Source organism: Salarias fasciatus, chromosome 11 (genome assembly GCF_902148845.1).
Source record: "Salarias fasciatus chromosome 11, fSalaFa1.1, whole genome shotgun sequence".
Lineage (NCBI taxonomy): Eukaryota > Metazoa > Chordata > Actinopteri > Blenniiformes > Blenniidae > Salarias > Salarias fasciatus.
This window is the reverse complement of record NC_043755.1, coordinates 28,399,407-28,424,088: the sequence shown is the minus strand read 5'-3', so window position 1 is coordinate 28,424,088 and position 24,682 is coordinate 28,399,407. Positions and strand designations below refer to the sequence as shown.

Below are 24,682 nucleotides of genomic sequence, written 5' to 3'. Positions count from 1 at the left end.
ATGCTACAGAAAGAATGAAGCATTTGTTCTGGGCACAGTCACTGCATCAGCATCCAGCAGTCATGACTGTGTGCTGGTCTCTGTCTGCTGCAGCCTCATGGAGGCAGAACGTGTGAAGAGGCTCTGTGTTCATCATGTCAAGATACTTTCCATTCATTATTCGGTAAATAGTCTAAACATGTAATCTGATTCCATGTGTAACTTAAACTGAGATGCACAACTTGTTATTACTTTATTTTAAATATTTACATAATTGTTTCAATATTTTATATATTATGCATGTAACTAAGTTCTTAACAGAGCGAAAATGATAATTGCAAAATGGGTTAAAAAAATCAACTAAGCTTTAATTTAATCCTTACATTTGTTCCTTGAATGTTTTTTTTTATTATTTACTGACTGGAAACTCGGTGGCTGTGTTACGCTTGGTTTCAATGTCGTATTTAAATGAAATACTAAATACGAAATACAGCTGTATTTCTAAATAGAGGCTCTGTGTTTGTTATCATATGAGTGTGGTTGCCATAGAATATGCTTTGTTTTTTCTTGTCTGTGAGGGCTAAACAGCGCTGTGGTCGCCATGACAACGTGTCTAGGACAGAGATTTTACTGTCTGCTAACAGTCAGAGCCATAACATAACATATATTGTCCCATCAGTGATGACCAGCAGCCTTGAAGTCAGTGTATTTACACTGGATTCCACAGCGCCCCTCAGCTTCTTGCCACTACCGGAAGTCAGCGCCGATTTGCCATGGCGCCGCTGCTGTCCGCCGAGCAGTGAGCGGTCTCGTAATTGTTTACGTCATTCCTTCAGCCTGTCAGTCGGAGCTCGGGGCTGAACCGTCGTGCTAAAGAGGCGGGCTGCGGGTTCACGGGTTTCCGTGTTGAGAAGTGACCAACCTCCGTCGGCGGCTGCAGAAGAGAAACAATTCCTGTTAAAACTGGAGCTTTGGTGCATTTTGAAGCTGTCGATCTAATTTGACAGTAGAAGTAAAGCTGTTGTGAAGTGTGTCCTTTCAGTGAACCGCTGACCTTGTGCAGCTGTAGTGGAGGAACAGAAACGCTATGATTCAGAGTTCGGGTGGTTGGAGCAACCAATCCAGTCAACAGGGAACCCAGTGAAGCTGGTCACACCGAGGAGAGCTAGCTTGACCCGAGCTGAAAAAGCGCAGAACACCAGCGAGGTCATGTTTGAAAACTTCAGGGAAAGACTTCAGATGGTGCAGCAGGATTTCACCGCTGGGTGAGTGTTTGGATCGCTCTCTCTCTCTCTCTCTCTCTCTCTCTCTCTCTCTCTCTCTCTCTCTCTCTCTCTCTCTCTCTCTCTCTCTCAAATGAATAGTTCGGCTTATTTACTGTCAGTGTAACGATACTGAGGTCAGACCTGTGTTCGCTGTCTGCTAGTAGAAAGCTTTCTGCTAACTCTTTGCTAACTGTTAGCTCTGTGAGCTGCTAGCTCTCTCCGAGCTGCTAGCTCTCTCCCAGCTGCTAGCTCTCTCCCAGCTGCTAGCTCTCTCCTAGCTGCTAGCTCTCTCCCAGCTGCTAGCTCTCTCCTAGCTCCTCTCTGCTGCGGTCAGGTGATGGTCATGTGAAGGCCTATTTGTTTTCATGGTGGTTCCTGTTGGTGAGGTTCAGTTGGATTAAACACTGAGCTGTGTGGTTTCAAACAGGCAGCCGTGGTGCTGTATCCTTCCAAAGCTTTTATTTCTCACATTCTTAAACTCTGCAGACCTGATTTAACATCAATTCACTGTTTAAATTTCAGTCAAAACAAACAGCCCCCAGCAGCCCTCCTTCAGTGTAAAAGCTCCCATATTAGTTTTTAACAGCTCATAGAAATAAGACATTCATCCTTCAAAATAAAAGCTCCCATAGTACAATTTCCGAAAGTTTGTTAGAGGTGTCCCAGGTTTGATTCAGAACAGATTGGATTGTAATAAATAGACTTTCACCTTGTTTTGTGGTAACCGTCACTGATCTGAGTTCTGTCGTAGTAATTCTCTCTCTTCTGTTTAAACAGACTGTATCATGCAAAATTCACTTTTTGTATGTTTTAACCTTGTTATATAGTTACTAGGGATGGGACGAGATCGAAGTGCCGCGAGATTGAGTACGTCTATATAAAGGTAAAAACTCTTTATTAACTGGAATATTGACGGAATAATACATTACATGGCGCACAGCCATTTAAACACGTGCAAAACCCTGAATATGCTCATATTCATATTTAAAAACCCGGTTGAAAGGGACATGAAATGCTGTTGTGCACATGTTCTATCCGCAAGGAATCTTGGTCTTTTGAGTCCACAAACTACTTGTCATACAGTTTAGTTGCTACGACGTAAAGAAAATGTGCGGAAACGATCGTTCAGTTCTTCTCTTTTATTGAAAAAACGCTGCATCGCATCAATGAACATTTTACCACGTCTTGCCGGCTCACACTCTTTTTCTAACAACATGCAGAGAGCCTGCAGCCTGCAGCCCTTCTTCCTCTGTGGTGTCTGTGTGAAATAAGGTTGAACATGGAAACAGCACACCTAGTGGCATGAAGTGCAAATGCAGTCATGGCGTCGTCTGTGCGCCGCGGTTTGAACGAGAATAGGCGAACTAGGCGGCCGCCTAGGGCGCAGTGTACAGGGGGGGGCGCCGTGGCCGGACAAGGGGCGCCCCGACCCGACACTCCGTGTGAGCACTGCTCTGCTCCGCTCCAACGCTGCATGTGAGTACCGCGCCGCTCTCCACAGCTCAGCACCCCCCCTCTCGTCTCGATCTCGTGGACTCAATGTCGTGAGACATCTCGTCTCGTGGAATTTGTGTCTCGTCCCACCCCTAGTATTGAGATATCTGGCATGGATATCGAGATATGAAATTTTGCCCATATCGTTCAGCCCTAGTTTCCGCTTTAGAAAAAATGGCACCGGACAACGTGTCTGGCAGGTTTTCAATTTACCGGACAAGTGCTTGATTTCAGGTCAAATATTATCCGGGGTGGGGGGGGTGTATACTTTTCGTATGGCGCTGCCCTCGCCTGTCAAATTTTGTGTGGACTAAATTTCAATAGAATGTTTGGGGAATTTATTCAAAGATATATATGCCCAAAGATCAGGACATACGAGGGGGGACCCAAAAGTTCCCGGACTGTAGTTATAACTTTTTATTTTTTAATCTTCGCAATTATTTGAAACTGTCACCTTCAAAATCCTCTCCTTTGGCTTGAATACAACGCTGCACCGGAGATTTTCACTGTTCAGAAGAGTCGCCATGACCGTGCGTAACTGTGCCGATAAGATAGAACTTCGATTTCCCCTCCCCCGCCTGTATGCCTGCCTTACCTTTCCGCTGCCGCTCCAGTTTCATCTTTGACAACAAAAAGCTGTCGCCCGGGGCCAGATCAGGGGAATATGGCGGTGGGGAGGCTGGCTGGTCACGGTTTTAGTCCAAAAATATGCTTTACGCACAACATCTGGTGCTATTTCTGTGCGTAACGGGGCGTCCTGTGGTCTGCTGTCTGCTATGATGCAGCCATTTCCGGGAGCCTTCGTCTCACTGCTTCTAATAACCGCCTGAGGATGATCAGTCTGGATCTCTACAATACTCCCATCACATCTGCAATGTCATCAAAAGTCCTGCGTAGACCTTCCAGGACGTCTTCTTCAGTTTTTGTGACGTTTTCCTCTGTTCTGGAAGTGGATTGTTGTCCTCTGTGTGCCTGGTCTTCGTGATGTAATCTGATTACTCTTAAAGGGCCCAAACCACTCAGACACCCTAAGAATCCTTCTTAAAGAATGTCTGCAACATGGTGAGTGTTTCTCCCAATAAAAAACAAAATGTTTTGACAGAGCGCCTGTCAGTGGGTATCCGCCATCTTGAAAAATTGAAGAGCGGGGTGTAACTCTGTCAACACAAACAGTGACTGTCAGCTGACCGCATCACAGGGGAAGACCAAACCTGGCACAGTTATGCATGAGGCTATCCTGTAGCGACATCTAGTGGCCAAAGTCGGAAATTCATTGTATTTTTTTATTAATAGAATCAGTCCGGAAACTTTTGGGTCCCCCCTCGTATATATAAAGTCTACTCACCTGCAAAGCATGCCTGTAATAAAAAATCTATTCCTGTTATTAAAGCTAGGGTTGGCAATCTTGGAAAACTAGCGTTGGCATGTAGCATCTCCCCAAGGCTCCGCCTAGCTAGCTCCGCCCAGCTCCCACCCCTTTGGAGGAGCTCCCGTTGGGAGCGGAGACGTTCACGCGCGGCGCTTCTGCATCCAGTGCGTTCCTGGCGTAACCTGTCCTCAGCGCTTCGTTTCTTCGTTTTTCTTTATTTGTACTACGCCAAGTTATGGCGCACTCAACGGTAAGTAAAGCCCCAAACATTCGTCTCCGCCGTTCTGCAACGACGCTCCGTCCTTCTTCGCGCACTGAACCAGGGTCAGTGCACGCGTACATGTACGCGCAGGGGGCAGGTCGAACGGTGAAGGGATTTGATTAGTTTAAAAAAAAAGGTGTCCCCTCAAGACTATTGGTTGCTGTTTTTCTCGTTTTACTCCTGCTGTAGATAGCGGATATTTTCCAAACTACTTTAAAAACACGCTATGAATTGCTTCCCATCGGGTCATAAAGATCATTTTGACCAGTATTTAAAAAAATGTATCTCATTCAGATCGCCAACCCGAGCTTTAAGTGGTGGTGTATTTTCAATCGATGTAAACTTTGTCGCTCTACGTGACAAAGCCATTTAAAAACGTAAATAATTTGGTCCTAGAAACATTTGTTCTGTCTTCAAAGTGAAGTTGTGTAACACCCTGAGTGGACTGTTTACAAAAACTGATTATAAAAACCTGCACTGTGTCACTGAGTAATGAGGAGTCAAACAGTGGCGTCCCGGTCAGCTCCCCAATAATGACAGTCAGGATCTGCACCTGGACAGCGACATGACATCTGGCTCTCCAGGCTCTCACCCTTTCTCCTCTGAACTATTTTGTTTATTAAAAAAGTCTTTAAGTTTCGCCTGTTTCCACGTGTCTCCCGCTGTATTGTTGTTGTGCTGCCCGCTTTGTCGGAGTAATGAAACACTGCTACAAGTTTAGTTCCGCCTGGAAAAAAAAAAGTTTTTTTCCACATGGACCACGCCTATTCATAAAAGATAAAATTTGGGGTTTTATTTTTTTATTTATATTTTTTTAATAAAATGACGTGGAAATTGTCTTTTTGAATTCAATTTTTGCTTGGAGACAATATTCAAATAAAAATTGAGCTTGGAGGGAAGATTTTTCTCCGGACATTTTGACCGGTGGCGTTAAAATATGTCTGACTTCGGCAGATTTTACCGGTCAAAGTCCGGTAATTACCGGATAACGGAAACCCTGCACTGAGGGAAACCCTGGTTGAATGTTTTGATGATTATCTTTATTGACCAAGATGATTGTTTTTTATCGGTATGCTTTGTTCTATGTCGTCCAGCTCTGGTCAGTACATCTTAAAGGATTTTGTCTGTTGAATCACTATAGGGCTCGAAAGGATGATGTATGGAGTAGAAAAAACCGCAGTGCATGGCGAGATATCACGTGTCCTTTGGAGCCCTATATTCGTGATGACTCAGGGTGTGTGTGATGCTCTCTCTTTGTTTAACAAACCTTCATTTATATTCCCAACGCATCCAAACTTTAATTCTTTATTTTCGTTTTTCAACAACATGACACCACTAAAGGAACCGCAAATCTAATAACAGTGGAGTGGATCTCAAATCAAGAAACAACATTTAAGTTGTTGGCATGTCTCAGCTTTGAGATTACAAAATAAGAGTTCCCATATGAATAACTTCAAAATGTTGACCTTTTGCTTTGATCATAACATCTTTCATCTTCAGTCTAATTGGACCTGAAACGTTTGGACTGTGGCAGCAAAATGATGTCTGATGGCGAGCCCAGCACAGTGTCTGGTCTCAGAGCAGTGTGTCCTCTCGCTCCCAGTGATAACCCGTCTTCTGGTCTCTCCCATCCAGCTTTAAGACTCTTGGAGAAAAATCCAGAGATGGAAAAATGAAGCGGAGGTCCAGGTAAGCATGGAGCCTCTTGCAGAATGTAGAATATGTAGAGATATAGACACAGTGAGCCTTTTTCAAAGGTCACAGACAGGCTCAGGTTTATCTCCACAGCTTTATGGACATACTTTTCACAGCTTTTGTCAGGGAACAGCCATCTGTCTTTAATATGAAGATGTGACTGAATTCTTCCTTTTTCTCTGCAGGACTGAGGACAGTCTGTCTCATTTCACAGGAGGAATGGAAATCCTGCACAGGTAAACATCCATCCAGAAAGGGGCGGGGTTGGTTCAAGGGAACCCATAGAGTCCCATTAGAACCTATTCAGAAATGTTTAAAGAAATGTTTAGGCAGGATTTTGCTAGTCACTGCTAATTTTTCTGTGTTTTCTTTGGATTAAATGTTAGAGTATCCATTGATAATCCTTTAGGAGTGTAGCATAACTGCACTACCGCGAGGGCGCAGCGTTTCCATCTGTCTCTGTTCTGAGCTGAAAAGGAATCTCGACAGCTCCAGGTATCTTTGACCAATCAGAAGAGCCCCTGAGGCTCTAACCGTGATTGGTCGAGGGGCGGTCGTCACACGTTCTTGTGGGAGGGGCTTAACTTGCGTAAGGGCGTGATGTCAGAGAAAACAGGACAGGATTGGCTGTGCTGGGTTTCAAATCGCCATCTTAGATGGGTCAAATCGCCATCTTGCTTAGGTAACCCTAAGCAAGATGGCGGAGATGCTGAATCCTGCCTACAGCACCTTTAATTTCAAAATGCAAATGAACATATTAAAGTCTGGTTCTAGAACATCATCTGGTCTCTATCACTAGTTTGTACAACTGTGTCTTCTCTCATTTTCACATCCGTTATGTTGATTTGATTGGAGGAGTTAAAATTTGCATAAATCAGCCAGTCACAGCTTTCAGTCACAGCTTTGTCCACATGATGCGGTCATGTGACAAGCTGGACCAATCACACCGCTGTGTTCTGTTCAATACGGAGACGTCCTGCTGGAAGCTTTGCAACGGGATTTCACAACGTTATGAGGGACGCCACGTTCGCTCTGCCCATCTATTATGTGGACCAATCAGTGAGCTGCTTTTCTTCTTCAGGCTTTAGTTCCTCTTTGGTCAGTGATCCTTTAAGGTGAAGGCACCTCCGAACCAGCAGCTGCTCTCTGTTGTGTTGTAGGTCTCGGAGTTGTGTTGTAGGTCTGTTTTGTGTTGTGAAAGTTGTGTTGTCAGTCACAGCTCACTCTAGTTTTTGTGGAGACTGGCCTGCTTCCTGTTTGCGGTTTTTAACGTCTCATCAAGCGAATGCTGCCAGACCACTGAGCCTGGCGTGACCTTTGACCTGGCCAGACTGATGGGGTACGTGGGTGGTGTTCTTGTGTGTGCAGGTATGAGGAGAGCTGGTTTGTTCTCCACAGAAGAACCAAAGACTGTGCTCAGGCTGCAGAGGTAAGAACTGCCAGCAGAATGAAAACACACATGATAACAAGCATGGAGGACAGAAAGCCCATCATGACTTGTTTCCATTTCATCCCAGCTAGTTTCAGATACACAGTACATGGACAAAAGAGTACTGAACACTGCAGAGGGCTGCTTTCCAGACATTCCAGTCCTTTCTGTCATATTTTTGCCTAGTCTGTTCTCACTAAATCGTTGAAACATGCGTCCCAGGTCTGATTGAAATCATGTTGCCGATGTTTTATTGTGTAAGCTATTTTCTCTAGGCGGAGTGTTGTAGATAATTCAGACAACTATCTGCTTCTTTTTGGTCTTCTAATATCTTTCCATGAGCAGCCTACCACTATCACTTCTTTTGCCAGTGATATACTTCAAATCCACGAATACTCATTGCTTTTTTTCTGTTTCTCAGTGAATAAACCGAATATAAACAGCTGTGGGATTAAGGGGAGCTGGAACTGTAAGATACTGTGTTTTACCTCTCGGCAGAATTTTTGAATTTCCGTTCATTGCCAAATACAGAAAGTACCTTTTTTCTTTTCCACATTTTTGACAGGTGTCTGATATAGGGGGTGATGCAATGGTACTTATTGAATTTAGTGTAATCACTGAGAGAGAGACAAGAGTCAAACTGCTGTCACATGACCCAGCAGGGACTTCTGCTCCTGCTCAGTAGTGAGTGTTCATGTTGACAGACAGGGGTGTCTCTAGGTTTTGGTGAGGGGGGCTTGGCTCCCAGGAGATGCACAGGATGTGAGAGAAAACACAAAAATTCACAAATATCTCATGACTGAGAAGTATTTGTCTAATATCATTTCAATTTGTGTTTTGATGGAGTACAACAGCAGCACGTTTACAACAGCAGTTGTCAAACTGTGGTCCCCGGACTGTGTGTGTGTGTGTGTGTGTGTGGGGGGGGGTGGGGGTGGGGGTGGGGGGTGGGGGGCCTGGCTGGATGCTGACCACGCCCCCTGCTGGCCTTGCAGGCGGTGTATGGAGACGTGGTGATGCTGTCGGCGCTCTGGGAGAAGAAGAGGTCCGCTGTGTGTGAACTGCAGGAGCAGCTGCAGAGCCTGCCGGCGTTCCTCACCCAGCTGGACGCCGTTACCACCGGCATCGGTATGGAGACGATTCCCGTCGTCGTTCCTGATGGAACATCAGGAACACGTCAACTTGTGTCCACTGTGGTTGTTTACAGCACATCTGGAAGGTGAATTTGAAGAGATGGAGAGCAGACTAGTGTACTTGGAGATGCTGTGTTCACAGTGTGAACAACAGGCGGTCAAACTTCAGCATCACAACCAAATGGAGAACTACAAGAAGAAGAAAAGGTATGGGACATCACTCCATCAAAGCAGATTTGCCTAAATCTCAGTGAATCTATTAATTGAAGTTGTGATTGTTAGAAATGAAAGTTCTTCCTGAATCTTCTGCCTGCTGATCAGAAGACATAGAAAATATAACAATGAAACAGAGGAGGAGGTGGAGGCAGGAGAATCATATCTGATGGAGACAGTGGAACCACTGAAAAAAGAAAAAGGAGTAAACGGCCGCTTGTGATCAGATGATGTGTCCTCAGTGGACCGATGTGTCCTCTACATGCGAGCATCCCTCGGCACAATTTGGCCAGTAAATAAGCTCACAGGGTCGCCCTCTACATGCCCCCTCGGCTACTGCCGTGCACGGTGCACGTGATCCCGGCAGGCCGCGACACGTCGGCCGTGCACGCCACACCGGCAGAGCGGGAGACGCAGACAGTGCTCCGTAGATTTGATGTCCCCTAACGGTCCAAAAACAAGTAGACTCTCCAAAACTGGCAACCTGCGCTGCTCTCTCTGGGGAGAGGAGAACGTTATGAGGAACGGTCCTGAATCAATGTGTGTATGTAGCTCTTAGCATCTGTCATCCACTAACATGGAGTTGTTAGCATGTCCCATCCACTAACATGGAGCTGTTAGCATCTGTCATCCACTAACATGGAGCTGTTAGCATCTGTCATCCACTAACATGGAGTTGTTAGCATGTCCCATCCACTAACATGGAGTAGTTAGCATGTCCCATCCACTAACATGGAGTTGTTAGCATATCCCATCCACTAACATTGAGTTGTTAGCATGTCCCATCCACTTACATGGAGTTGTTAGCATGTCCCATCCACTAACATGGAGCTGTTAGCTTCTCCCATCTGCTTTTGAGAGTCACTGAATGAAGGAGCTGAGTGTCAGAGTTTGATTGACAGCTGCTGTCAGCTGTGTAACTGCACTGTATGCCCATATATGATCATGTCCGTTAGAGTGGAGAGAGGAGAGGAGGGTCAGTAAAATAATAGACGAACAAACGGACGAATAACAATAGAGACCTTGCCCTCCGGGCATGGTGGCCTGTGGCCACCATGCCCGGAGGGCTCGGTCCCTAAAAATGAGCTTGTAGCATGTAGTCCACCTCACAGCGATGGGATGGAGGTGCCTGTTATGGCAATTTTATTTAATAAAGGGCTTCCGCCGGTGAGTTCGTTTTGGTATCTTTTATTATGCTGTACAGCAGGAGAAGTCACGCAGTCAACAGAGTAACAGAGTGAGTTCTGCCCTCGCAGGGGCGTGCAAGCCTCTAATAACTATCTGCTACGTTCACTCCCAGGGGCCTTGACTGCACCCAGCCGTAGGCTGGACACAGGAAGACTCCCACGAGTGCCGCAGCTGCTACGCTAAGATTATCAGGAAAAGTAAATTCTAGACAAAGCATTCATGGTTCCCCACACATCTGAGTGTGTGAGCTACGGTTGTTTACAAAAATACCTCTGCGAGCACTACAAGTGAGAAAAAGCATGCATACATGAGAAATTTCCATTACATTCCCCCCTTTTGATTAAATCAACCACGGTTTAATCAACTTCAACACAAGATGCCAACAGACACCCCACATCAGTCAATCAACCCCAAATCATCAGCATCATCATCATCAGAATCAGTTCAGTGGAATGAAGCAAAGTATAATGAGCCAAAGTAGTTGTGAACATGCGAGCAACCAGACAACGGACTAGGGGAATAATGCAGCAGGAGAAAACCCCCAGAATCGACAGGAAAATAGCAAGCATGCCAGCAACCTTAGTAAGCCAAGCTCGCCAGCTGCCCTCAGTCAGCCATCCCAGAAGTCCCATCCAGACAAGGGGACACCCATTTCCTGAGAGCTAAATTCAGCAAGCAGGGAAGACAGCTGAGTGTCTACGTTAGTCATGTTCTCTGAGATGTCAGGAACCCAGGAGCAGTGCTGATCACCTATGAGAGGGCAAACCCCCCTTTCTTTTCAAGAAGGAGGTCCAGGGCCACTCTGTTCAGCAGGCCCAGGACACACAGCCTTTTGCTCCTCCATGAGGAGGTCAAATCCATCAGTAACAAGACTAGTGAGGCTCTCATGCTCTCATGCTGGTTATGAATGGTGCCATGCTAAGGGAAGACACCTCCTTAGAATGCTGCTGAAAAGGAGAGGGAAAGGGTAAGGGTAAGACTAAGGCTAAGGCTAAGGCTAAGGGTAAGGGTTAGAGTGAGAACCAAGGATGTTGCAGCTCTGTGCCAGTGCTATTCCTGCCTGCATGCAGAAACGTGTAGAGAATCCTGGAGAGGAACAGGAACAAGGAACAAGGAATGGTAAAGTGTTAGCGGAGGCAGCATAAGTCTTAAAAGCACAAACAGTACAGTTGGCATCATGTGACTCTGGAGCTACCGCAGGGGCAGCTCTCCACCACAGGCTGTCCTGGAGTCCTGTGAGGTCCACCATACGTCTGCAACGAAGCAGGGGGGCCACTGCGGTTTGGGGCAGCAGCACCCTCAGGAGCAGGAACATCTTCACCGTTGCCTGGTGGAGGGTGGACTACCTCACACAGGAGCTGATCTCAGGGATTATTCTGCCCTGTGGCTGGGAGATCAGCTGTTGGAGTCAGGGTGGTGCTGGGAAAGGCTTACAGTGACTCGCCTGGCTCCAGGTAGCTCGCTTTGCTACCTTAAAGGCAGCATGAGTCCAGCAGGACCTGGACCTGGCCACTGCCTGGCCTTCCAGTGTTTCCTGCAGAAGTCCTTCACCTGGATCCAGTCACCTGGGTTCAGCCAGAAGAGTGGAGAGGCCCTTCAGCCAGGAGGGGAAGGGCCCTGTGATGGTCTGTCTGATCTGAAACAGAGCAGCTCCACGAAGTCCACCATCAGGTGGTCACAGGGTACTCAGGTGGCAGTGAGCAGCATTCCCCACAGCGTTCTCCTCGCCTTGCCTTGTGAGCTGCACACACCAAACACTCTATAGTGCTGTTCTGCCACCACTGAGAACTTCCCAGAAAACCACAATGATGTGAGCTGTTGGGAATGATAAGGCCTGATGTACCATTCCCCCCTCAGAACCACCATGTACACCAAGAATATATCACATCAGAATGGGTTAGTCTGTTAATCGAAGCTCCGAGCGAGAAAAAAAACTGTCCTCATTCCCCAGAAAGTTGGTGAGAGTGTAAAGGAGGGGCTGAGCAGTCTGAAGAGACAGCTCCATGAAAACAACCTCAAACACAAGCTGCATGTTATCAACATGTCCTTCAACACCGTCCATTCCCCCGGCGTGAATCCCAAACAACCTGAGCCTGGCGGTCAAAACAGCGCATCGTGAAGCAAGCTGCTAATATAGAAGGAACATTATCATTTTACCAGAACTATCAGAACCATAACATCACAGTTTGTTCAATATCAGAAACAACGAAATGACAGGTCGAGACAGAAAAGTGAAGGAAGACTGCAGGGCCCGGGACGCGTCCAGTGCATCTGGAGTCCAGGAAACCTGCAAACATGCAGTCAGAGACCTAATGGGAGCAATAAAATCAAAATCATTTGGAATAAACTGTCGACAGCAGGAATACATTCCCAGGAAAGAGACAACCTGTTTCCTGGTGAGCGGATTTGGTGTGAAATCAGGTGTATCATATGGACCGTCCGTCTCAACTAAACACCTTCAGCAGTTATTCACGCCATAACATATCCAATACCTGTAACCACTGTCATCGTCCAGGACGTGTTAATGTGACACTTGGCCTCAGTGTTACTCAGCAAGGTTTAGCTGAGCTTATTAAGCTACATAATCTTTGTTCAGTCCAAAAATATTCCAGCTAAAACAGATGGAGGTGGAAGTTCCATCTGTGTCAGTGGATCTTGAAACTGACATTTGATTGAGGGTTCTTGTAGCCAATCATAAACAAACCTTCACTTAAAGGTCTAATACACGATTTTCTCGAAAAGACGAAGCCCCAAGTCTGTTACTCACTTTTTGAACAACGCCATGCGCCAGACCATCCGCCCGGCTGTCCTGCTTCTCCCAGGAAACACGGAAGTGTACGAGTGCGATCTCCTCTTCTCCGACATGCACGGCTCTGTTTACAGTTTCTGCGATCCGCCTCGCTCATAAATAAAGCTTTTTTCCCGAAACAGTTCCAATTTCATTATGTCAGACTAGCTCAGAAGCTCACCGGCTACATAAACATTCTGAATGCGCAAAAGGGAGAAGCTGATTGGGCGCAAGCACGTAGAACCGCCTCGCGAAAGCAGCTCGTCAGAATGATTGACAAAAGGACCCACCAATTATTTAGGTGATCCACCCAGAAATCAAAATTGTGTATTATACCTTTAAATAAGTTCTCTTGTGTGTTTAGCATTGGTATATTTTCTCCATAATACGTACAGATAAACATAAAGTTCAAAATATTAAAGCATGACATCTTAAATAATTTCACTAAGACGATGAGCCTCACAGCCTGTGGTCAGAGCCACAGCGCTGTGGGGGGAGAAGTGACCCATAAGGGAGGCAGCCTGCTGCCTCTTCTTTCTCCCTTTATCAGGATTGATCAGTCCTGTTGACCCATTAATATTTCTCCCTTGAGAGTGACGAGATACAATAAACACATCATCATTTGAAAGTTGCTAAAATAACTTTAGGAATTCCAATTACCTCTCTTTTTCTCTGTCTGTGTGGTGTTGTAAGTGTCCGTGTGTGTGTGTGTGTGTGTGTGTGTGTGCGTGCGTGTTCATGCTCTGACCTCGGCGATCAGCCAGCAGTCAACATGTCGTCATCACGTCGGAAGTTTCCACGTTCGTAGTCAAAACCCCATCGCCTCCACAACCTCCTCAACCGCCAGCCGCCCCGCCTCCAGCCTCTGGAGCAGCTCCCTCCATTATTGTGTCCACTGCTTCCACAGCCACAACAGTTCCTCCTTCTCTCCTGCATTAAAAAAAGTCTCAGCAGAAAGAGAAGAACAGAATCACCGCACATGTCCTCACAGGCTCAGGAAAAACCAATTTCTCCCTAAATCTGTGTCAATCTGAGTCCCTCTAGTTGTGTGTGTGTGTGTCTGTACTTCCCGCTGCTGTGAAGCTGCTCCCCTCAGGTCAGCGCGGCGCGGCTGGCAATAGAGGATCGGGATTGTGGATCGGAGCGATGGGGGTACCTGCAGGAATTTTCTAACAAAACAAACAAATGCTTCCCAGACAAAAAACAAAACAAAAACACATTAGTATATTATTTTGTACTAAATTATCTGATCGGTGCATCTTCAACCTCACATCATCAGCTCACTAGGCTGTGTGTGTGATGCTGTCTCTCAGGCCTCTGCAATTGTTTTATATTCAACTGTCCTCAGCTCCTCAGCTGATAAAGATGCAGCTACTGAATGAACTGTTTGTTTTACAGTTCGCTTTGGAGGGTCTGAAATAAAAAAAAAAAAAAAAAACCCTCTCAAGATTAAATTAATAAGGTTTTACATTCTGATCCTAACAAAGTGAACTTTTGTTCCGTTTGTTCTTGAAAACACAATTTGCATACGTGGTTATTCGAGCATGCTCATTGGAACATGTACTTCAGCAGAGGTCTTACGATATGCTGAGAGAGATGGCGAATATTGGAGGGTTGGATCAGCAGTCGGCTGAAATCACGCGTTGTCGCACGAACCGTCCCAAATCATTCCATTGCCCATCGCGGGATTTGGCAAGGGAACTTTGGAAATATTTGTGAGAACCTGAAACATTAAACAAAGACATCTGGACAGTAGACAGACATACAGACGCTTGCCATTGAGTCCTGTTAAAAAAACATTGATATAGTCAAATCACTGTCAAAGTCCTGGAAAAAAACATTGTTCATAGTCAACATCACGTCCTGTATGCACAGTGCATATAATATGCACTGGGGTTTGTCTGAAGTTTTAAATTTGCGGTTGATGTGAGCACCATCTCCAGTTTGATCATCGACTGTCTGTCAATCAGAGTCATCGGGCAAAGTTTAGACAATAAGAACATGTCGCATCTCAGTGGACATGGAAAGCTTTCTTCTATCACCAGGAGTCAACATCCAATTCACCGTCCCAGAATCAACCAAGTTTATAAAAATAAACTAAAATAAAAATCCCACAGGTTTCCGTGTTATCTTGAGCGTGAGCATGGGAAACCTGAGATGTACATCAGTAATTGTGCATGAAATACAATTAATCAATGTGTTGTTTTTTGTATTCTTTTCAAGTCCTGCTATTCTGTCTTGACCCTGTGCAAGCTGTGTATCAGTGCAAAGCGCTTCTTCATTGCGGTTAGCAGGTTGTGTGTTGTTTTGCGTACGTCACCCATGCCATCAGTGGTGATTTCATCTTCTCAGTCCGAATTTCCTCCGTCAGTCGAATGAGAATTCAGCGTGACCCGGTGTCCCCCCTTCTTGTGCTCCTCTGCCTGGTTCTCCACACCATCGTCCATGTCCACAGTTCTTATGTGGGCAGTTACGGACCCAGTGTCCAGTCTGTCCACCAGCTTCACCCTGGCGTCCTCCGTCCCCGTCAGGGTGGTTCTTGTAGCTTGAGCCCTGAGGAGAGTTGCTTCGGAAGAACCATGAATGAAGTGCTGTTGACTCGGTTTTCACTTCCATCATTCATCCAGGAGGTGGTGCTTTCCAGCGCCGATGTGTTGGGAGTGTCTGACAGACCAGACCACTCCTTCAGTAGGAAGCCGATGCAGAGGTGGAGTTCGACACGTCAGAGAGGGTGGGAGTAGAGTAGAGCAGAGGCCACGGTGGTTGGATGGATGTTTGAAGGGGAGGAGTCCAGTCACTTTCCTCACACATCCGACGTCCAGTACGAATCAACCTCGAAAGAGAGCAGATGGCACGGAGACACATGTATCTGTAGTAAAACCCTTTCATGTCCCTCATGATGTTTTCTCTCCCTGTTCTCTCCCTAAGCGGATGTCCCTCTGCTTTCTACCTCTGCTTCCAGCTTCACTCATCCAAAGTGACTTCTCAATCTTCTTTTTATCCCTGGTTTTCCTGTTTCCCAGTGAACATTTTAGCAGAACCAGTCACTGTCTCATGCTCAAACTTCCCCCCTTTGGGGAACCCAAACCATTCACTCAATTCTCTCACACGTCCCACACACTCGGGCCCATACCTTCCTGACATGTCATTACATATTGGGGTGTCTGGAGGACTCTTCTCTTTAACAGATCTGTTACCCATTTTCAATTGGACGTCTCCAACGGCCTTTTCGCCTCTACGGTCCCAGCCCAGACCCGAGGGTGCAAAAGTGCTAAAAAACCCTCTCCAATCTCTCTCCCACTCCAAACACTAAACACTCTGGGAGGATTGAAGTTTTATGCTGTGTATTATAGTGACCGGCACTACATCAGTCACTCGCCCTCCAACCAGTCCAATATGGAAAGAACTCACCGGGTGCTTGTAGGAGTTTCCCCGAAAAGGAGGGAAACCAGTTCGTGGATCCTAGCGGTGGTCCGGACGGTAGGCTCAGACCCAGTCCCCATAGAGTCCGTCAATGGCGGCGGGGCTGCAGCAATTTGTCCGCAGGATGGCCAATCACCAGGTCTCTGTCCTCCGCCGGATTCCACTCGTAGGATCCTGTTCGTGACGCCAACTGTTATGGCAATTTTATTTAATAAAGGGCTTCCGCCGGTGAGTTCGTTTTGGTATCTTTTATTATGCTGTACAGCAGGAGAAGTCACGCAGTCAACAGAGTAACAGAGTGAGTTCTGCCCTCGCAGGGGCGTGCAAGCCTCTAATAACTATCTGCTACGTTCACTCCCAGGGGCCTTGACTGCACCCAGCCGTAGGCTGGACACAGGAAGACTCCCACGAGTGCCGCAGCTGCTACGCTAAGATTATCAGGAAAAGTAAATTCTAGACAAAGCATTCATGGTTCCCCACACATCTGAGTGTGTGAGCTACGGTTGTTTACAAAAATACCTCTGCGAGCACTACAAGTGAGAAAAAGCATGCATACATGAGAAATTTCCATTACAGTGCCCTTTGTATGTTACTGACATTTTGTTAAAGAGTTATTGAGACCGAAAGTCCGCATCTGTCAATATGCTGCTAACTTTACTGGACTGTTCAGTGAATGTTATACCTAATTCGTGGCCACAATTTATTATTTCGTGGCCAAAAATTAGCTTGTGGAAGCTTGTTGAGTCATATTTACATCACGAGTTCTCATTTTGGAGCTCAAACTCCTGTTGAGCCTGCTAACAGCTGCCTGGATGTCTTCATTCGAAGCGTGTCCCAACATGTGAGCAGCGCCAACATTAGCATTAGCTCAAAAACATTTGGTAACTTTCTCGGAACATTAAAAGCTTTGTCTTCGGTGATCCTCTCTTTTTTTGGTTTTTGGTTCCTTCACTTCGGTCCCAGCTTTTGGTCTTCACTTCAACTACGTCAGGTTGAGTTTAACTCATCCTTCAGGGTAAGGTATTGGTGATGTCGAGTCAGAGCTCCCCAAAACCAGCTGGTCCATACTGAGAGCTCCTGCCGCCCCCTCATCCAGACTCTTATGTCTTTAAGACAAAGTTCTAGTTTGACTATTTGATCAGAGCCATCTGGTTCAGAAGTGGAACTGTTAATGGAAGTCAGTGGAGTGTTTTCTAATGCTGTAGGTTTCAAGACAGAACCCTGTGGAACTCCATGTTGAACTTGAGTCTGACCTGAAGAGTCATGAACCAAGGGCAACCCGTCTGAATGATATGATCCAGACCAGTTTAATGCTGTGCTGCAAAGACGATCTGATCTGATGGCTCAGAGCCTGTCAGTAATCATCCAAACATTACCTTCCATCATTCCTCCAAACAGAAGTAATTGAGTTCATCATGAACTGACTTTGAATGCGTGGTTGAGTTGTTCTGTCTGAATTTTTTTTTATGTCTTAGTAATTGAATAATATAAAAAGTACATCTATAACATTCAATCTGCTTTAGTTCTGTTCCATGATCCCAGTTGAACAAGGAAACTAAAATGTATTATAAATCTTCTGAGATAATTCTTCCTGATCTAATCTGACTTGAAGTTTGTGCTGTGATTTTAAGCTTTCCTCTGTTTTTGTTGTAACAGGAAGGAGCTCGAGTCACTACAAGGTGAGTTTCTGCTATGTGAGCGAGTACGAGTTTGCATTTACATATATGTTCTGTAGTAGGCCGCTGTCAAAGACTCCGATGTGGTGGGGAGATGATCACTAGGAGCAATGTCAAAAGTTAATTGACCTTGACATCTCAACGTTTCCCTGAAGAGCAGAGCACTTTACAAGCTCCTCACTAGAACTGCTCTGCTCTCTGGGATTTGTACCAGCTTTTCAAACTGAAGTAAATAATGGATTTTATTTTTTATTTTTTATTTTATTTTTTTTTTTTTTGAAAGGAGGGTCTCAAAGTCTGGAGGATGTGTGGTAAGGCCCAAGTCAGAGCTGTCATTGCCAACAATTGGCAGCAAAGCAAATTTTCAACTGCCAGTCGACAGAATCATGGACAGGGTCCAAGGAGGTCCGTCAGAAGGCAGTACTCGGTGAACACCGTCAGCTGGAGACAAGTGATTGCCAGGGTCAAACCTCCACCACATGGCAGAGGAGGCTGAATGGCAGGGAGCTTCTACTCTAGGCTGCTCTCATTCTAACTCCAACATGGAATTTTGAGACCTTTTTTAGATTTTCCACAAAACACGGTCAGCCGGAGTGATGTAAACCATGACTAAACTGTTCTCCAATGCTGTGTTTTCAGTGGAGCTGAACGTGGAACATGAGCAGAAGTTGTCACAGCTGGAGCAAACAATTCAGCAGAAACTGAAAGAACGACAGAAAGCATACGAACAAGCTTTCAAACAAGACGTAGACCAGTACCTGTCCACTGGATATCTCCAGTCTAGAGGTAGGCTGTTAAATATGACATAAGGTCCACAACTTCTGTGCCTCTGGATTTTTCAACATACTTTCTTCAATTGCTGTATTATTTTTTTTTTTTTACATAGAATGTTGAAACAGTCAACAAAATTAATTAGCCACAGTGCCGCAGGGCGGGGCGGAGCCACACTGCCGCAGGGCGGAGCCACACTGCCGCAGGGCGGAGCCACACTGCCGCAGGGCGGAGCCACACTGCCGCAGGGCGGAGCCACACTGCCGCAGGGCAGGGCAGGGCGGAGCCACACTGCCGCAGGGCAGGGCGGAGCCACACTGCCGGGCAGAGCCACACTGCCGCGGGGCGGGGCGGAGCCACACTGCCGCGGGGCGGGGCGGAGCCACACTGCCGCGGGGCAGGGCGGAGCCACACTGCCGCAGGGCGGGGCGGGGCCACACTGCCGCAGGGCGGGGCCACACTGCCGCAGGGCGGGGCCACACTGCCGCAGGGCAAGGCGGAGCCACACTGCCGCAGGGCGGGGCGGAGCCACACTGCCGCAGGGCGGGGCGGAGCCACACTGCCGCAGGGCGGGCGGAGCCACAATGCCGCAGGGCAGGCCGGAGCCACACTGCCGCAGGGCAGGGCGGTGCCACACTGCCGCAGGGCAGGGCGGAGCCACACTGCCGCAGGGCAGGGCGGAGCCACACTGCCGCAGGGCAGGGCGGAGCCACACTGCCGCAGGGCAGGGCGGTGCCACACTGCCGCAGGGCAGGGCGGTGCCACACTGCCGCAGGGCGGGGCAGAGCCACACTGCCGGGCGGAGCCACACTGCCGCAGGGCAGGGCGGAGCCACACTGCAGGGCAGGGCGGAGCCACACTGCCGCAGGGCGGGGCGGAGCCACACTGCCGCAGGGCGGGGCGGAGCCACACTGCCGCAGGGCGGGGCGGAGCCACACTGCCGCAGGGCGGGGCGGAGCCACACTCGTACTATAAAGCACTGAGGATAATTTTTAATAGGAAGTGTGTTTGTACAGACAGGAAGGTAGAGTCTGTCGAGTTTGACGAGTGTGTCTGTCAGAGTCCACAGGAGCTGCTGTCTTCACTCTGGATCAGATGACGGTCGCTAACATGTCAGACCAGGATGCTTTGGATGACTTCCTGAATTCCTCTGAAGAAGATCTCAGTGCTGGATCCTCCTTGACTTCTGGTAACTTCCCTGACCTCTGGTGACCTCCCTGACCTCTGGTATTTTCCCCGACCTCTGATATTTTCCCTGACTTCTTGTGACCTCCCCAACCTTTGCTAGCCTCCCTGACCTCTGGTATTTTCCCTGACCTCTGGTATCCTCCCTGACCTCTGGTGACCTCCGGTGACCTCCCTGACCTCTGGTAGCCTGCCGGACCTCCGGTGACCTCCATGACCTCTAGTATTTTCCCTGAGCTCTGGTAGCCTCCCTGACCTCCCTGACCTCTGGTATTTTCCCTGACCTCTGGTAGCTCCCTGACCTCCGGTGACCTCCCTGACTTCTGGTAGCCTCCCGGACCTCCGGTGACCTCCCTGACCTCTGGTAGCTCCCTGACCTCCGGTGACCTCCCTGACCTCTGGTAGCTCCCTGACCTCCGGTGACCTCCCTGACCTCCGGTAGCCTCCCTGACCTCTGGTAGCTCCCTGACCTCTGGTAGCTCCCCTGACCTCTGGTAGCCTCCCTGACCTCTGGTAGCTCCCTGACCTCTGGTAGCCTCCCTGACCTCTGGTAGCCTCCCTGACCTCTGGTAGCTCCCTGACCTCCGGTGACCTCCCTGACCTCTGGTAGCTCCCTGACCTCCGGTGACCTCCCTGACCTCTGGTAGCTCCCTGACCTCTGGTAGCTCCCTGACCTCTGGTAGCTCCCTGACCTCTGGTAGCCTCCCTGACCTCTGGTAGCTCCCTGACCTCTGGTAGCCTCCCTGACCTCTGGTAGCCTCCCTGACCTCTGGTGACCTCCCTGACTTCTGGTAGCCTCCCTGACCTCCGGTGACCTCCCTGACCTCTGGTAGCCTCCCTGACCTCTGGTAGCCTCCCTGACCTCTGGTAGCCTCCCTGACCTCTGGTAGCTCCCTGACCTCTGGTAGCTCCCTGACCTCTGGTAGCTCCCGGACCTCTGGTAGCCTCCCTGACCTCCGGTGACCTCCCTGACCTCTGGTAGCCTCCCTGACGACCTCCACACCAGCTGCTCAGACCAGCAGTGGACCAGCCCTGCTCCTTCTGGCTGTCAGGGTCAGAGGTTAGGAAGGTTACCATCACTTGGGAGGTTTTGTATCTCTGGATGATGTTTTTAATTGTGTGAGGAATTCAGTGGAATAAATGGAAGCTTTGTGGCTTTTACATTTTTTCCCCTCTTCACTTTTAACCAATGACTTGGAAAAGAGTCACATTTCACTCTATTTTTTGGAGTTGAATGAAATATCAACCTCTCAGGTGTCAAGAACTCCAAAAGCCTTCTGGCTTTACTGTTAACTTTGGTAACTGTTAACAGTTTATTATTATTGTGAATTGTTTAGTGTGTCTTATGAGACTGAATCATCTCCTGTTAACAGGTGGTGCCCGAGCTTCATTCAGTGATGGAGAAGATGCTGTTTCTATGGCAACAGTAATCCGATTGCATGCAATACGAGGGCGTACCCAAAAGAAACCGGAATTAGGTCATAAAATACTAATAATAATGAGTTTGGACTTCTGGCCGTCAGATGTGCTGCAGGTAAGCCTCGTGCACATCTGTGAAAAAGCTGAGCTCCCAGAGTGACACTGACGCCTGTCAGGCGCTATTTATAGTAACAGAGTGCAGCTGCGGTCTGCACTTTTCCAAAATGGCGACATTGACTGGAAAGCCAGAGCAGCGCAAACATTAAATTCTGCTTTTTGCTGGAAAAACAGCAGCAGAAACACTCAGCTTGTTGCAGCAAGCCTACAAGGATGCTGCTCTGGGGAAGACTCAGGTCCATGAGTGGTCCGGGGGTCTGAGAAGGGCCAGATGTCGGCGCGTCAGGTCCGCTCAGCCGTGAAAACAACGCTGAGCTGCTTCTTGGCTGTCCAGGGTCTCGTCCACAGCGAGTCTGTCCCTCCAGGTCAGACTGTAAACCAGGACTACTACAGGAAGTCCTCAGACGCTCCGTGAGGATGTGAGGAGGAAGCAGAGCGTCGTGGCGGAGTGGAGCCGGTTGATCCACCACCACAGAGCGCCAGCGCACACGGCGCTGCGCCTCACGCAGTTTCTGGAGAAGAATGAGATGAATCTCCTCTCCCATCCGCCTGATTCTCCAGATGAAGCCTCCAGTGACTTTTTCTTGTTCCCCAGGTTGAAGAAGCAGCTGAAGGGACAGCGGTTTGCAGATGTGGAGGAGGTGACAGAAAAATCGCAGCCGGCAAAAAACGGCACTTTTACGCGCAGTCTGACGATGCATTGGTGAAGTGGGAGACACGGCTGGAGCGCTGCATTAAAGCGGATGGAGACTATTTTGAAGGCGACGGTGGTGTTTTATTTTGAAATGTCAGAAATAAAAAGTTAGTCAAATTGCGGGAACTTTTGGGTACGCCCTCGTATGGTGTCAACAGCACTTTAAGGTGGAGACTTCAGAACAATACACTCCAGGGAGGCAGAAACAAGTTCAGCAGATAAGGAACAGAATTTAACTTTGTCTGCTCCTCAAATAGAAGTGGAACTGTCAAGTTCAGCTGACGAGATCTCTATTTATTCGTTCGTTCATTTGTTTGTTCATTTATTCATTCATTTGTTCTTTCGTTCAGGTTTTTCTTCAGATCTTCAGTGTTGTGCTTCCTGTTCTGACAGGTCCAGATCTGGGGTCCAACTCTTCGGAATCGGTGAGCCAAGCCCCTCCCACACACAACCTACCCCCCAGCTTGGAAGCAGCGTGGCCCCCCCCGGAGGACGGGGGCAGTGAGGACAGTGACGAGCCGGTGGTGCAGTCTGATGAGGAGGAGGTCGAAGCTGACGGTCTGCAAGATGTTCCAGTAGTTCAAATCAGTGAAGACAGTGACTCTGCTGGAGATTTCCCCTCTGGGTGACCAACCCGTCCTCTGGGTGACCAACCCGTCCTCTGGGGAACCAGCTGAGCTCCATGTGACCTCCCTGTGTTCTCCGTTCAGCAGGTTTCATCTCTTGTTTTTTTTTTGTGAAATTTTCATCTCATGAAGGATTTCTGAAATCGTCCATCCTGAAAGATTAAAGATCTCCAGAAAGACAAGAGCGATGCTGAAGTTGTTTTCTGTCAGGACTCCCTGTGAAGAGCAGCTCAGTCTGCTGTGGTCTGCACTGCACACACACATGGGATTCATTGTTCAAATTAACCACAGAAATGAAATCGTAGAACAGCCACCATGATAACGTGCTGATAGGACATCTCCATGACATTCTGATAGATAGGACGTCACCATGACAACGTGCTGATAGAGACAGCATCACCATGACAACATGCTGATAGATCTCCTGCTCAGGCCGCTTCAACCAGCGCCTCGGAACACAGACTCCACCATTGTCGACCCCAATGCCATTCCAATTCGTCCGGATTCCGCAAAAATGGAGAATATTCTTCCAGTCCGCCTCCACCACGACTTCACCGGTATGTCCCTGGCGCACGTCCACCGCGTCACTGGCAGTGTCGTCATCAGAACTCGACCACAACAAGGACCAATAAACATCGGCAACATGGAAAATGTGGGGTGGATTTCCGCCTCCTTCGCACTCTTCCAAAATGTAAGACCATATCTGACATAAAAATAGGACTCTTTAACTCCCAGTCTTTAACCAATAAATCTGGCTTCATATTTCAACATATCCTTGATGAGCACACAAATATTGTGCCTCACAGAGACTTGGCATAAACCACAGTCATATCTTGCTTTGAATGAAGCCTGCCCACCAGGATACACCTACCTTGAGAAGGCAAGGACCACTGGTCGTGGTGGTGGCCGGCTGTCATTTATAACAATAATTTAAATATAACTCCCCTCCCACTGCCAGAGTTGACAACATTTGAAGGTCTTCTATTCAAGTTTATCACAAAAAGAATCCACAACATTCCTCCTCATTTATCACCCCCCCAAACCACACCCTGGATTTACTTCTGAATTGCAAGATTTGCTGACATCACTCTGTATAACCTCTGATAGAACAATCATACTGGGAGATTTTAATTTGCACGTTGACTCCCCCCGCAAATCGCTCCATGGCAGAATTTCTTGAGGTCCTGGATTGCCTACAGCTCACACAACATGTTACAGAACCCACACACACCAAAGGTCACATTCTTGATTTGGTCATAACCGACTGCCCCAATTACAAACTTACAAGTCCGTGACTTAGGTGTATCTGATCATAAAATCATATCCTTAAAACTACTGTTAACTGGCCCATACATTAAAACAAAACGTCAGATCCAATTTAGAAATCTGAAAGAAATAGACCCCGCCCTCTTCAATCAGGATATTGACAACATTTCACAAGTCACACAGTTAACATCAGTAAATAACACCAGCCTTAGCAGTATCCTTGAAGCACACGCACCAGTCAAAACAAGAACTGTAACATTCTCTCGGTCTGCTCCTTGGTATACAGCAGAGCTCCGGAGCATGAAGAGAGCTGGTCGCGTCCTTGAGCGGCGGTATGTCTCCGGCGGCCTCCTTGTTCATAAGCAAGCCTACCGTGATCATCAAAAATCATATTCAAAAGCACTCACTACAATCAGGTCCCAATATGTCTCTCATAAAGTATCACTTATCACTGGTAATTCTAAACAGCTCTTCTAAACAGTAAACAAGTTGCTCAAACCTCCCACATACTCGCATGCCGACTCCAGCACAGATCAGTGTAATAAATTTATGGACTTCTTTATCAACAAAGTATCTTCAATTCGGTCTGCCCTCCCGCCCTCAACCACACCTCTCTTGGACATTTCTCTTCCTGAGCTACCAAACACTCTCTCTCTATTCTCAGATGTCACCAAGTCGGAGGTTGAGAGG

The 24,682-nt window shown here is 47.7% G+C and overlaps 1 protein-coding gene across 2 annotated transcripts; it reads left to right on the top strand.

The window, feature by feature from the left end:
- The first annotated feature begins 820 nt into the window (after nt 1-820).
- LOC115397303 (dysbindin-A-like) lies at nt 821-22,908 on the top strand. 2 transcript variants are annotated; one of them, XM_030103546.1, is made up of 11 exons: nt 821-1,244; nt 5,511-5,603; nt 6,005-6,058; nt 6,250-6,300; nt 7,433-7,493; nt 8,489-8,621; nt 8,701-8,833; nt 17,895-17,917; nt 18,554-18,700; nt 19,746-19,874; nt 22,494-22,908. In XM_030103546.1, the coding sequence occupies exons 1-11, from the start codon at nt 1,189-1,191 to the stop codon at nt 22,727-22,729; spliced, it is 1,116 nt and encodes a 371-aa protein (XP_029959406.1). In that variant the 5' UTR covers nt 821-1,188; the 3' UTR covers nt 22,730-22,908. The 2 variants fall into 2 exon arrangements, with proteins under 2 accessions (XP_029959406.1, XP_029959407.1); XM_030103547.1 differs by lacking the exon at nt 5,511-5,603 and having other exon boundaries at nt 22,494-22,729.
- Nucleotides 22,909-24,682: the final 1,774 nt, after the last annotated feature.

Bases quoted from the DNA above. Each gene is read 5' to 3' on its own strand.
- LOC115397303 (XM_030103546.1), top strand. From the start codon at position 1,189: ATGTTTGAAAACTTCAGGGAAAGACTTCAGATGGTGCAGCAGGATTTC. The intron at 1,245-5,510 runs GTGAGTGTTTGG...GAATCACTATAG, and splicing joins CAGCAGGATTTCACCGCTGG to GGCTCGAAAGGATGATGTAT. The intron at 17,918-18,553 runs GTGAGTTTCTGC...CTGTGTTTTCAG, and splicing joins GGAGCTCGAGTCACTACAAG to TGGAGCTGAACGTGGAACAT.